At 42.7% G+C, this 15,104-nt stretch overlaps 1 protein-coding gene across 8 annotated transcripts in view; it reads right to left on the bottom strand.

The window, feature by feature from the left end:
• Nucleotides 1–6,694: 6,694 nt before the first annotated feature.
• The window catches only part of eps15l1a (epidermal growth factor receptor pathway substrate 15-like 1a), a 35,510-nt gene continuing 27,100 nt past the window's right edge, over nucleotides 6,695–15,104 (bottom strand). For all 8 annotated transcript variants that reach the window (XM_030372620.1, XM_030372622.1, XM_030372624.1 and 5 more), the window contains 3 exons: nucleotides 13,517–13,675; nucleotides 12,753–12,769; nucleotides 6,695–11,684 (listed from right to left, as the gene is read on the bottom strand). In XM_030372620.1, coding sequence (XP_030228480.1) covers nucleotides 11,544–11,684; nucleotides 12,753–12,769; nucleotides 13,517–13,675 — 317 coding nt within the window. In that variant the 3' untranslated portion in view covers nucleotides 6,695–11,543. The remainder of the gene's footprint in view (nucleotides 11,685–12,752; nucleotides 12,770–13,516; nucleotides 13,676–15,104) is intronic.

Genomic DNA, 15,104 nt, shown 5'->3' with positions numbered 1-15,104 from the left:
GCAGCTGTGGCGGCGCGTGTGCCAGCAGGCTGTGGTGGCGGGCTATAAATACAAGCATTACATTGACATAATTACAGGGAGAGGGCCAGATATAGATAGAGCTAGGGCTGCAGTCTGGGCATAGGGGCGCAACACCGCAAGGCGCGGAGAGGGAGGAGGGATGGGTGGGTGGGTGAGGAGTCGGGGAGGACAGGAGGCGAGACGAGAGGGCGGGGCCAGGATGACAAACGGAACACAAGGGAAAAGGGAAGTTCACCAGAGGGGAGAGAAGAGAGGAGAGAGAGTTTAGTCTGGAGGGGTTATGAATCGGAACGCCGGCCACCGCGGGATGCGCTGCCCCTCCGTTGCGACGCTGCAGTGAGAGGAAGGAATTGCGTCGTATCCGTGCACCCACAATATGAGGCGAGAGAGAGAGAGAGAGAGAGAGAGAGAGAGAGAGAGAGAGAGAGAGAGAGAGAGAGAGAGAGAGAGAGAGAGAGAGAGAAAAAAACAGGAGGATGGAAGGAAAGGAAAAGGAGCAGCCGTGGAGAAGAAAGAGACATTTGTAAAGAGAACATGAGAATTCTGTCTGCGTGCACCAATAAACACTATTCATAATAACATAAACGAACCTGGAAGACAAGTGGGTGTTTGCCAAGTTGGTGCTACTCTGTGATTTGTTGCAATGACTTGGATGACTGCAAAAAATAGAGGGATCCATGAATGAGAGAGATGGGGGGAGGTGAATATGAGAGACAGCAAAGACACATGCACAGAAAGGGGGTGGGGAAGGCGGTGGGGCCACACCTACCCACACACATACGTGTACTTTGAGCTGTACCTTGGGTGACACAGAACAAACTTTTCACGTTTCAAGGTGTGTCTCTCGTCCACCCTTTCGCCAGACTATTGACAGTTCCTGAAATGCGCAGAGTGCACTGAACAGTTTTCAGAATCCTGCAGCTCACCACATCCCCTTCACTAAACACCTGCAGTCTTTCTCTATCAATATTGATTAGGATCTCAACATGGTCCTGGTTACCAGGATTTAAAAAAATGTTATTTTCCAATTATAGAAAACGCCCTTCATTTATCAAACGTCCTGGATGAAGCTAGAACATGTCATGGAATAGTACACGATTTTGCTGCAACACAATTTGGTGTTTGTGTGGGCTATGTTCACTCACCAACTCAATTTGGTCTAGAGATAAAGCTCTGTCGAAGATAATGAGACTGCTTGCGCAGCAATACTCATTTGCGATGTCTGTGAACATTTGAACGAGATGTCCGTCACTGAATTAATTACTACTTCACGTTAGTGAACAGTCTTGTTAAATGTTGTTGTAATTTTTCAGATTTTGCCGATGTAGCTACGTTAATGCCAATTTCCACCGATATAATTAGTTTACTTGTTTACAATCAGGCTGGATGTCAACCGCCTCAATAAGGAATCGTTCTGTTATATAAATATTTGTTGTCCGTTCGAATGAATACAGAACGGCCCTGGTTTCCTTTATACAGTATACAATTAAGAAAAACAAGGTAGATGTTTAATTAAAAGTGCCTTCTTCTTTACTTGAGCACATGAGAGAGAGAATTGGCCTATCTTTAAAAAGAAAATGGCATATTAAAGCTCCCTGCTTTCCGATATCAAGGGGGAAATAATAGGATAAAGATTAATCGAAATGAAGAGAATGCTGCCATCAAAGATAATCTGTAACAATTTTTGTGTTGGCACAGTGAAAGCCAAAGTCAAGCATGATTCGCTGCTCCTGGAGATAGGACAAATTTAAAGGGTCTGCGTTTGTGGCCCCCGTATCTGTGAGCCCCACTCTGCACAGTCCCGGGACCAGTCAGGGCCAGTTTTACCTGGTATGTATAGGCGATTTGATGGCAAAACTTTAGGGATTCTGGGATATTCTTCAAGTTGACTGCTTGTACGTCAAGGGTTATAATACGCCTAAAGTCAGTGTACCCCTGTTATCGTTTGAAAAAAAGAGATTAGGACAGATGCTAAGGACAGGTCAAACAGTGAAATATGAACCTCTGTGAGTAAAGAAGGAAAATGGAAAAGGATAAGCTAAAAAGAGTGTTGTCCCTGTGGTAGCCGCCATCCCGAGGCTAGTCAGTGGTGTCTCTGTGGTTTATTTTATGGTTCAGTTTCAGTTTGATTAGTCATATGTAGTAGGTTTTCACAGGGTCAACAGTACAACACTAAGTGTTGTGCAGTCGGTACTTTCTTCAGAGTTACAAAGCGGCTGCCTGCCGCTGATGAGAAAAGGGGAACCCGGTGGCGACGCTATCATTAGCCTGCGTCCTCAAGCAGAAAACCCACGTTTTTCATTTCACTTTTCTGGTTTATTAGTGTGCACGGTTCGGACAGGTACAAGGTGAGTTCATGGATTCTCAAAAGTCCCATACGCACATGTACAGACGCATACGTACACACGCACGTACACACACACACACACACACACACACACACACACACACACACACACACACACACACACACACACACAAACACACACACACACACACACACGAAGATAACCAAAGAGCAGCTCCGCACAGTTAAATTCTTTATCAATGTGTGCAAAGCCATTTGAGCGCGGGGCCTGTTGGCTAGTCCAGGCCTATAAAGTGAGCTCCCTCCAGATAAACATCACGTTCAGTGTTTATAGAGCCCAGGGGGCAGGAATACCTGCTGTTTTACAAAGAGATCCTACTGGACCACGGAAACAAAAATAAAAGGAAAGGAGCCAAGAGTTCTTTATTTTGGTTCCCTGATCACAGGTGACACACGTTGCGCACCCCACACGCGCCGTCATGTTCAATCAGAGTCGGTGTTGGGGGGGACAGTGGGTTTGAAGTTAATGCACGGACGATTTCACTTTGGAGCCGTAAAACAGAGAGCTAAAGACTCGATGGCCATCGCGTCTACGAGATGTGGTGTGTGGGAAGTATGTTGTTCTGCACTTTCCTTCAAAGTCCACAGGGTATTATGGGTCCACTGACAGAAGTATGGAAGCGTTTTTTTTTTTTACATTCTCAACTAGCAATGTTTTTGCTAGTTGCTGTGTCTTTTCAACAGAGACAGCCACACACACACACAGGCCCGAGAGAGAAATATTGAGGGAGGGATCAAGAGAGAGGGAGAGAGAGAGAGAGAGAGAGAGAGAGAGAGAGAGAGAGAGAGAGAGAGAGAGAGAGAGAGAGAGAGAGAGAGAGAGAGAGAGAGAGTAAACAGACTTTTGCTGTTTTACAGGAATAGTGCAGGAACTCCCCCATCCATCCAGACTACTTATTTCACCTCCCGGTCAATCGTTGCACAACGCAGCCCTAAAGTTGTCTGTTAAGATCCCTTTCCTACCAAAAAAAAATCCTCCTTTAAGGAAAGGACCTTTCAAAACAACATTCTTCAGAGAACATGTGGGAGATTCCCCGACTGAAGGAGTAGTGGTGGTGGTGGGAATGAAAATCCTTTAAAATGTACAGCTATTTACAGGACAATAATGGTTTTTCATCAAGCAAAGAAAAAACTGTGTTTGACAGGGCAATTGTGCTCCTTCTTAGTCGCCATCCATTGTTCAAGTAATAAATATAACCTGAAAATTATATGTGCATACTTTACATGTATTATGCTGTATGAAGAGTCTACTATTCATCATGCAGACGAGGTCAGATCTGGGTGAATGGGGCGTTTCACTTTCTTTTGCTTCATATGTTTTTCGGCCAATCATGCAGATGGAGGTGGGGATCTACGAGCACGGAATTGGGGAAAACAGACTTCACCAGCAGAAGCTAACTGTCAAGTTGTTAAATCAATACCGTGTCGACCGGCCACTGTAGAAATTCACCAAAAGGCCATACCAAAATCCCGTTCTCAAAGCCTCATCCACTCACATTGGTTTTCTTCTATAGAAAATCTCCATAACCAATGCTAATTACACAACCAGCTATCTAACTCTTAACTTTCCTGACAAATTCCGCATGCGATATGTCTATTTATTGGAGGCAGACCAGAGTCTCACATTTCTCCCCCGTCTCTAGCTCTGCTGCAGAGGTTTTAGATTTCTTCATCATAGTCTTAAGGCCAGGGAGCGAGAGACAGAAAGAGAGCGACGGAGGGAGAGAGACACACAAAGAGAGACAGAGATAGAGAGACTCAAAGAGCGAAGGCTTCACTATTTTAAAGATGTAGCGAGAAAGATAAATTGAGAAAGACAAAGCACTATGGGTCAAGTAAAGAAACATTTCAGGATGCAAGGAAGGCAGGCCAGGAAAAAAACAAGTGGTTTATATTACTGCGATGAGTGGATGAGGATCAGGACACGATTGCAGGTGGATTAAGATTGGTCTTCATGAAGTCTGTGTATGGGAGTGTGTATACAGTTAAACAGAACAGATATTTTCAGAGCATTTAACTCTCTAATGGCCAATAGATAGCTATAGGACTTATAAATTACATTAAATTTAGAGCACTTAAATCGCACCGTGAAGATTAATTTAGCATTACCACATTTAAAAACATACACGAGACGCCTTTTCTCCATCAAAATAATTATTTATTTGTCTATAGCTGAACAATGACGGGACACAAATGGTTATTCAGTCTAGTGTGCTTGGCGCGCACACCAACAAAGCAAGTGCATGGCGCGCGCACCAACAAAGCAAGTGCATGGCGCGCACACCAACAAAGCAAGCAAATTTTCTGACTGAACCAAAAGGCAAGGCAGGGGGCAGTCCAGGGGTTGGCATGTTTGCAACTGTTTTTTTTGTGTGTGTGTGTGTGTGTGTGTGTGTGTGTGTGTGTGTGTGTGTGTGTGTGTGTGTGTGTGTGTGTGTGTGTGTGTGTGTGTGTGTGTGTGTCGCGTAGGTCATTTTACATTTCATGAGGATATATAATATGTTTGTGTTCAGAGCAGTTAGTTCAATGTGAATGGAGCGAATAGACCTAGAACAATGGACTGAGTGAAGACAGGTTTTCTGTACTGCCTGAGGGTGGATATACACACACCATGCAAATCAAATCAATACATTTGGCACGTATTGGATATTTTGGCTTCTGTCTAAACAGATGATATTGAATCCATTTGGGGCTGTATTTGCATTTCTCGTATTCTGTAACAACATTTTATTTGTTCATGTGATATATTTTATTGAATGTTTTTTTATTTTTCAAGCAGGAATTAGGGTTGATTAATGAATACGACTAATAATCAATACTCAATACTACTTATAAAACATATACAAAGAGTATATGTTTTACCATCAGCCTAATAATGACGTCAGTGCAACGTCCATGAAGATATTAGAATAATATACTCAAATCCCTTCTCCTCCAAATGAATGAAGTTGACACTGATTGAGTGAGAGTGGGCCTGGAGTCGTTTGCTGCATGCTAACCATACACTGCATGAAGAGACTAACGTTAAACGTCCTTGCAAAGCTCTCCACATTCACGGCAATTAACAATTACTCTTTTGGATATACAAAACAGCAACAGTGCCCTTTACCTTTGAGGGAGCTAAAGGCCACTCAAATAGTCACAGACAAGCTGTACGCTCATTGTTTGGAAAGTCTGGTGTTAAGGTGACGTACATGAGAGTCGGGGGCAGTGCTTATATTTCATTATTTCCACAAATTCTCCCTGTGTGGAGGAGGTGTATTATCCATTTGAAAACATCGAACGGGGAACTGTGATTGGGTCACATAATGATAACAAAATGGAGGTCGCGTGCCAGACTTGGACATGTCCCCATGTATCCCTTAAACGTTTTTGATGGATAGGGAAATATGAAAAAAGTGAAATGATAAAAGTGCTAGTTACCCATTCAACCTCTCCTAAAATGTGTTTTAGATAACACACACATACAAATACAAAAAATAAAGAGATTGGTGGAAATAAATACCTTAAATAGAAGTAGGGGAGGGGCTAAGGTAAGCAGATATCGTATCGGTGAGGCCAAACTTGAGTTTATCTTCCAATTCTCCCTGACCCACATTCCTAGTTAAAAGCCAATAGCCTTTCATTTCCTCCTCTCCATTACCATAGAGTAAACACAAACCTACCTAGGAATTTCCTGTTATTCCATACTGAGACAGTTAGCATTCGCTAACGCAGCGAATTGCTTGGGGTTTCCAGCTAATGTGTCCAGTAAACGACTGCGCTGTTTGCGCAGCATCCATCCCCCCCCCCCCCCCAATCAAACAGCTGTGTCCTTGAAATGCTGCTCAGTGTTGCGCACATCTCGACGGGCTAAAGGCGCACGCGCTTGTGCTAGTTATGCACTAGTATTTTCTGGCACAGAATTCAGATTTCTACAGGCCTTTGTCAATTAACATATCCCCTATCCATCTTTAAGTGCGGATTCCTTGCCCCTGACAGAGCCTGCATGCCTTCTCTACATGGGGTAGAACCTGACAAGACTGTTTCTCTTCATGCAAAAGAGAAAAGAGAGAGAAAAAAAGCAAGTCTACTGACTAATATTATTTGCAGCTGTCTTATGCAGTCTCGTGTTTGTATGCAGCTCGCCCGTTGTGAGATCCAACATCATCTCCTTCACTCTTTCTGCCACACACTTGATGGAACGTGGTTGTAATCCTTTTCTCTGTCACTGATAGTTTTACTGTACCGTTTAGGACTCCTAAAGTATCCCCCCCCCCCGGCCCCCCAAATCCATTGTCTCAGTAACATGCCTTGGCCTTCATGTCAAGTCGAGGCATGTGTATCCTTTAATCACATTACAGTCGCCTCAAAGCGGCACATTGGCTCAATTTTAAGCCACATCATTTAGTTCTCCGATTACTTGTAGGCTTTATTGTGAGCCTCATTCAAAAGAAATAACACATATTTCGAAAAAAGAGAAAGACAAAGATTTTTTTTTGCTTATTTTGCTTCACAACAGCAGCGGTTTTAGTCTTCAAAAAGGATGAATAACGGCAAAATAAGTGTATCTGGTACTACTCTGAGAAACAGACAGAAATTGAATTCCTTACACAAGAAGGAGGATCTACTCTAGATGGTAATGGTCAAATAATCCATTACCCCTTAAAAAAAAAGTCTTCAAAATTCTGTTTCGGGTCTACAATGGATGCTCAGCCATGGCAGGCTTCACAGATGTTATCTGTTTGGCAGTAAATGAGAAAAAAAACTGCATTTCCCTTAATTTAACTGAAATGTTTATTCTAGTAAATACTACAGACCACGTGGGTGAGAATTATTATTCAAAATAAACTGAATTGTATTTCATTGGGAGTAAATCCCTCAAATGTTTTTTGTTTAATTTGTTTTCTTTGTAATCTTCTTATCTCCTATATTATATCAGACATGACATAGGTATAACAGACATGGAACACTATACAGATTGTATACACATTGTATGCATCTTTAAATAAAGACAGCTTGAGTTATTTCACATACATGAAAAGGGCAGGTCAAATGTGACAACAGAAATGCATTTAGCTTCAGCCCCCCTCCCCACAAAAAGGTCTCTGACCAATTAGTAATCATCTATCTATCTGCCTGCTTATTAGTGGAAACTCAACATCTTCGTTCTAAAATAAAGAGTGGCACCCTTAAACAAGCCTTGCAGTATTAGACTAACAAAGTTAATATCCAAAAAAGTATCTGTATCAAACAGGTAAACAGGTAAAGGTAGAGATTTCAAATGATTTGTGAACCACTGTTGTGTTGAATGGAGATTCCACTCATGAATTGTTCGGTTTTCTGGGCAGAATGAAATAAAAGCAAATAAAACATATGATAAACAAGGGACAGCAGCCGAAGCATTAAAGTCATGCTTAAATAAATTGTACAAAAATAATACATATCAAAAATCCCAAAAAAGAAAAAAATGTCACAGTTATCTCGAGAAACAAAAAACAAGTAAAAACACCAAATCTATTGCACAGTGGAGGTATTAGAACGTAATACAGCATGAACGTGGTACCTGTCTGTGAGGGTGGGTCGGCACGGAGCGTTACATTGCTGGATGGAGCAGGAGGACCTGCTGAGGTACTAGCTATAGCAACGACTAGAGCACAGAGAAATATACAACACAGAGCAGACGCGGGGCGGCGGATGACCATTCATCCCTCTCTAAACCGCTGTGGATCTACAGCACCCAGCGAGTCCAGTCAAGTGACTGGATGTGCCAGCAGCATTCGACAGTAGTAGGGTAGTCTTGTTTATTCCCCATGAAAACACCTTTTTATACCAACGCGCGAGTGCAAAAGCTGGGATGTATTGATTGCATGTTATTGGTACAAAGAGGAATTCAAATTATGGCAGGCGTTCATGGGAAATATATGCTCTCATGTGATTCTTCTGTTTTACACACTGGACAGGGATCAAATCAGTCCATCGAGATAGCTCATTACAAATGAGATGTTCCTCTGTGAGCTTTAGGAGTTATGTGTGCATAAGATTGCTGTCTGTGATACAAAAAAGGTTCTCGTTGGGAGATCCTTTGAGGGTCCGCGGGCCAAAGCCAACGGTATCACCTTATCCGCCTCCTATAAAAGACACATCTGTTCTACATGATATATTTCTGCTTCTATCTGAACATTTCACAATGTTTTTGCTCTGCGAACGCAGCCAAGACATCTGGCAGTGATTAGAACACCACAAACGGCCCGGGCCTAATTTTAAAGGGCCACTTTGACATTTTAAAACGCTTGTCGAGTTATTTTCCTTCACAGGGCTCCTGTCACATTGTGGTGAAAAAGTGGCACTTTAGTTCATCTAAAATGTACATTGTCAGTAACGTTAACATTACTTATTGAGAATAATGGGCTGTATAAGCAGAAAGGGAGCTTTTCAAGCTTGAGACTAGCCGTCCCTTTTGGTTGTGAAGACTAAAGTCTGAGGAGACTAATGCATTCTCGCCTATGAACAGTACACACGATTGAAATCCTTCTCTTAAGCTATGGCAAGCTAACGTGAATGACAGGAGTAAGAGGCTATATAACAAGATGGCCGCTCACACAAGAATACGGGTTGTCATGTCTATAGCAAAATAATACAAATGATATGCAATAATAACAATATTACACAAACCTTCCACAATAAAGAATCGGCCAAGGAGATCAATACATTTGAACGAATAGGAGTGGATAAAAACAAGAATGAAACTTTTTTCCTATCCAAGCAGACAAATGTGTCTCAGGGGGAAATTAAATGTCATAATTACTGCAGGACATTTCTGATCATCTTGTCAGGGCCAATGTAAATTGTGACTTGAATTGAGATACTGTCAGAACAAAACCAGTTTAGCATGACTCCACTTAGACCATTTGAGAGACAAATAACTCAATCTGAAGGTCGTTGATCTTTGCGAGTATTCTTAATTTAAATATGACTAAAAGATACAACAGGTATTGTTACAACCTGTTCAGCAAAACACTGACTGAAGCTTATCATTGGTCATGAAAACAAAATACAAACTATAACACAAAGCATAACACATGTATCAAACACAACACAGCATGAGGGGAAACAACAGGGCTTGGCTCCAGCAGATTCTCCCACTTTCTGTCCCAGACATGAGTTGAAACTAACTACACAAAACAGGTTAGCAAATTCAAGTAAAAAAAAATATTAAAACATACATACCAAACCAAGCGTACCCAGAGGGCCATGTTGTTCTATGTAATGTCTTAATACGTTTGAAAATAACAAAGGGTATTCCCACATTGACCCGTTGTACCAGTGAGAACTCAAAATGACCTGACGTTTCCCACTCGCCTCCAGCCCTCCGCACCATGTGCCTGTTGTTCATCTACAGTCTGATTTCACACCAACATAAAACCACTCAACAATATACATTCTCTTTTGATGTTCTCTTAAAAACGAATGAAACACGTCAAAAATAATACAACCGATCACACATTGAAATAAAACCAAAAGGGGTAAAATTAGAGCTCTTAAAAAGTGTAACGGTAGGTAAAACATAGGAAATGTATTCCCTCATCTGGCCTTTCAGTGTAGGGATGAGCAGGGGTTTGTTTTTCACAGTAGTACGTTTATAGTACACCTGTATGAGCGAGATGAGAGATGAACGCCGTCTGATAACCTATACTGGACACAGTGCAACAGAAGCGGTCTGTGGGGTGGGTCTGGTACCTGTGGACCCATATGCTATATATGCACCTATGTTTGCTACTCTCAGATGGAAGCGTGTGACCATATTGGGTTTTTATGTCATCTTATATTTTACATGTTGTGTAATAAGTCTGTTATTCCAATAGAAAAGGGAGAGTAGTCCTTTTGCATTGTTTCCAATGTTATTTGGACCTCAAGCTTCTTTCTACAGCTCAAAGTTAGCGTGTTAGAGAAGCACATTGGCAACTTTCCTAAGGTATGTGATTTAAAACTTCTAATGTTCTAGGGAGATCTGATGTCTGTTAAAACGATTACTTTCACATCAGCAAGGAGCGTTTAGCAGAGAAGATCATCACTCGGCAAACAAATAATCCAAATCAATTGTTAAAAAAGCGTTGTGATAACCAAAATATCAAGGCTTACCAAAGTAAAACTCATGCATGCTTAATTTTCCCCCAGAGTTACAGCTGCATACATCACGTTGATACTGTAGAAACACACATTGTCACGCATTTGGGAAATACTGAATTTCAGGGACACGGCCCATCCAGTGTAATGCTATAACCATATAAATCCAATGTATTTTGGTGGGGAAATATTCCTGTCTGGAGGAATACCTTGGCATTTTAATACTTGAGCAACTAGATGATGAGAAGAGAGCAATAAAAGACTAGTCCTGGAAAAGTAGCTGCTTGGCTTACAAGGAGTGGGAAGAAATACATCAAAACATAAAAAAACAAACAAACTGAGATTACTTAGGAAACATTAGGAAACAGTTAATCTACCAGAGAGACCTGAAAAAATGAACACTGACTTTAAAAGTGTCAAGGAATTCCTCACTAAAAAAGGCATTGGCGATCCAGTGACACTAGACTTACGTACAGTCACGTTAAGCATATGGGCCACCTCTTCCAGCCACTATAGTGCATATAACCCATATAGCCCAGTGCATCGCCTCATCCAAATCCAAACAACAATAACAACAATAACAACAAAACAACCCTCTCTTCAACGAACAGGCCCACCCTTCAGTAGCCTTGTCTCATCTGCTCACATTCACCAGACATGTCAACTGATTGTGGGCTCACAACCCTGTGCTTCTGACCCGACCACATGGGAGATAGAAGGGGTACGTCTACTTTGGGTCGCAGTGCGAAGACCCATCCAGAAGTTTGCTTGATTTTTTTCATTCGTTCTGTTTTTCCAGTTGAGTGTGTGGGCGGGAGGGGGGGGGGGGGGGGGGGGGGGTTGCACGTTCAGCAGTAGTAGCTCTTATGTGCAAATGTTGTATTTTGTCCTTTTTTTTTCTCTAATGAAGGAAAACGTTAGAATGCGTTTGAGATGAGTTTACATGTATGCGAGTCTCAACAGTCTCGAGGGTTAGTCCTGTACTGATCTATGTCTATGCGTGTGTGCGTGTGCATGTGTGTGTGTGTGTGTGTGTGTGTGTCTCAGGTCATGCCATCTCTGCCTTGCTCAGGGCAATGGCCAGCTCCAGGTCCTCCTGCTCCTGCAGCCGCAACCTCTTCAGCCGCTCTCGCTCGGCCCGCTCGCTCTCCCGCTTGGCCCACTCCATCTGCTGGGCCTCGTTCCCAAACTACACACACACAATACACAAACACACACACACACAAGCGCACACACATGCAAACATGCACGCATATACACACACAGACACACACACACACACACACACACACACACACACACACACGCAAACGCACGGACGCACATACATTGACGCACACACACACACACACACACACACACACACACACACACACACACGCACGCACAAATGCATGCACAGACAGACAGACAGACAGACAGACAGACAGACAGACAGACAGACAGACAGACAGACAGACAGACAGACAGACAGACAGAAAGAGATAGAAGAGCAGGAGGGAAAACACATAGAAGTCACAAAGGGTTGTGGAGAACAAAGAGATAAATTAACTCTGTAGTATGTAGTAACAGTCAGACCTCTCCGGCCTTTTTTTCGGACTACTAAAGAGTGTTACCTCAAATAAGTAGAGGGGTTAAAGCTAATACTAGTTTAACACTAGCTAGCCAAGAGCTCATTCCAAATTGAAATTATTCATGGGCGGCAGCCAGGTAAAAAATGGCCAACAGCAGTCGTGTTTTATCAGTCTTAGGCTTATGGTTGTTATATAGCGTGTTCACACTTGGCATTAAAGTGCATCTTGGGTGATCCAATCTCCATCGGACTACTAAAAATACAGGTGCCAACCTTTCCAACACACATTAAGATCTAATCATCAAAACCCAATTTTTGGAAATGACCCAGAGAGTAGTTTCACCCACAATCATGTCCATGCCTGTTTTGTCATGGAAACATACCACTGCACTCATTTAACAATAGATGTGTGTTTTGTATATTCAGTATGCTGGTTTTCCTCTATTTCTAGAATGTAGGAAAAGTAATCAGGAACATCTGGCGGTTAGCGTGCTAGCCTTGTGCACGAAAATGTACACACTGTACATTTTTCGCAATGTTAAATTAAAGCTGCTGCTATCGGAGACAATGCAGAACATTGTTATCTGCAGTGGGAGCTCGAAAGAGAAACACGCTCTAAATCAATCTCCCAAGAGTTCCCAATCATTTCCTTTGAACTCAAACAATGCAAGAAAACTATCTTACCTTGGGTTTTTCAGGTCCTGTCAGAAAAAAACGGATAGAAAAGTAATGATTATGAACTCAGTGTGTAGCCAGATTTTTTAACCTCTATCAAATCTTCTTGAATCATTGTTTATGAAAGGTTCCCTCTGTTTCGTGTAACCTGATATTTAATACACAGAGCTGCCTGTGACATGTCTCAATAAACGTGGCGTGTGCCCTGGCTCTGCCTACCATTCAAATTGGTATTTGCAGCTAATGATTGCAGATAGAAGTTGTTGTTTTCATTTGAAATCGTAGCATGTGTGCCTTATCAAGCATATGATATGTGTGCTTTATCAGAAGGCAGGTGAATCAGTATTCAATGCTCTTCTAAAATACACACATACACACACACACACACACACACACACACACACACACACACACACACACACACACAAACACCCACACACACACACACACACTCGCATTCACACAGACCAAAAACCACAAAAAGGGCTAACACCCTTTTCCTGCACTAGCAGGCACATGTGCAATGAAGGCTGCAGTAGACCGATGCACAGCCCCAGCCTCCGCTTCCCACACTGGTGATTGTTTTGAACTTTTCTCACACACTGAAGACGTGACTTAACTTAAGACAATAATTACTGGATAAGACAATTTTCATACTTTTCATACACCCCTTAAGAAACAGTGTCTACTCTCGTATGAAGGCAGGGGAGTTGTATACATTAATGCAGTGCATTCAATAAACATGCCAACAGCAAAAAATGAAGGACGTTTACTTGTTGCTGAAAACGGGGCGAAGGGGTCTTTGCCGCTGAAAGGGTCTCCCAGGGTCTTTTTGCTCGCGAAGGGGTCAGCGGCCTCCACTCCAAAGGGCTGGAAGGGGTCCGGGGGAGGTTTGCAGGGGTCGCTGGACATGCTGACAGGGGTGGTCTTACCTGGAAGGGAGCGGGTCGAATGGGAAGACAAGGCAGAGGAATTTTTAAAACTACAGGAGTAAATCCTACATACAAACCAATGAGTGCCAATTGTGTTGATTTAAATAAAGTACAAAATGCTGTCTTGTTGGACACTGGAATCAACACAAACATTGAACATACAAATCATGTACAACTAGGACAGAAGAAGCATGTTATGATAGAAGGCAGGGCTACACTACATGGGAAGAGAACGGTTTAAAAAGTCAGGCCCGTCGTTTGTTATCACTTTGCAGCAACCGTTTTCACATGCAATTTCAGTTCCTAAATATTAACACATTCTGATGAGATACATCTCAATTTACTCATCGACTTCCTCGCTGGCCTTTTATCTGTTGCAATATGACAAATATGTGTTTGAAGAACCATTTGAAACCAACACAAAGCTGAATGTCTGCATGTGGCATTTAATCATCCAGAGAATGTTGTTACTCTGACACACAAACATAACAAACACAAGTAAGACATGAGAGAGGGAAAGAGAGATTCAGTAAATAGCCAAACCCAAAATGTTAGTGTGCAACGTTAGGGACATTCTGGAAGGCTGCTGAGCTCCGTGGGTTAGGGGTTCCAACCCACAACACCCAACACTTACTGTGGTTTACCCATTTACCAGACACAAACCAATATCCTTTACAAATTCATCGTCTCACCGTGCACTTCAGTGCAACACTTCAACTCTGGAGTGGAACTCGGGTCATTGCATTATAAAATATTGGAGCGAGGTTCAGTCGATTTTAAATTAAAGTGCAGAAAGGGCTGCATGGTTGCAGAAAGGGCTGAAGGCGGCAGAAAACCGTGGGAACCGTGCTCGCGCCTGATGCTGGTGTATAGCTGTTAACCGCACGGTTCGGGCAAACTGCTGTCACACATCAATATGTTTTGATAGCGATCCTGTGCTGCCTCTCATCTGACCCCGCTGTGCGTCCCGGGCAGAGGGTGAGAGAAGTGGGGGTGGTTTCACATGAGATACTGAGAAACCTTCTCTGCCGGGCGATCCGTTTCTGCTTGACAGTTAACTACTCTTTGTAATATCACAACCATAGCAGAAGCTCTTCTACTAACATGTCTGCTCCTCCTCCTCAACGATATCAGCACCTCCTCAACTAAAATATCTGCTCCTCATCCACCTTATTAGCACCTCCTCAACTAACATATCTGCTACACTTCATCCAGCATATCAGCACCTCCTCATCCAGCACACCAGAACCTCCACATCCAGCATATCAGCACCTCCTCATCCAGCACACCAGAACCTCCTCATCCAGCATATCAGCACCTCCTCATCCAGCACACCAGAACCTCCTCATCCAGCATATCAGCACCTCCTCATCCAGCACACCAGAACCTCCTCATCCAGCATATCAGCACCTCCTCATCCAGCACACCA

This window comes from Gadus morhua, chromosome 12 (assembly GCF_902167405.1).
Source record: "Gadus morhua chromosome 12, gadMor3.0, whole genome shotgun sequence".
Taxonomy (NCBI): domain Eukaryota; kingdom Metazoa; phylum Chordata; class Actinopteri; order Gadiformes; family Gadidae; genus Gadus; species Gadus morhua.
Note: the sequence above shows the minus strand (reverse complement) of the source record. Positions and strands in the feature narration are given on the sequence as shown.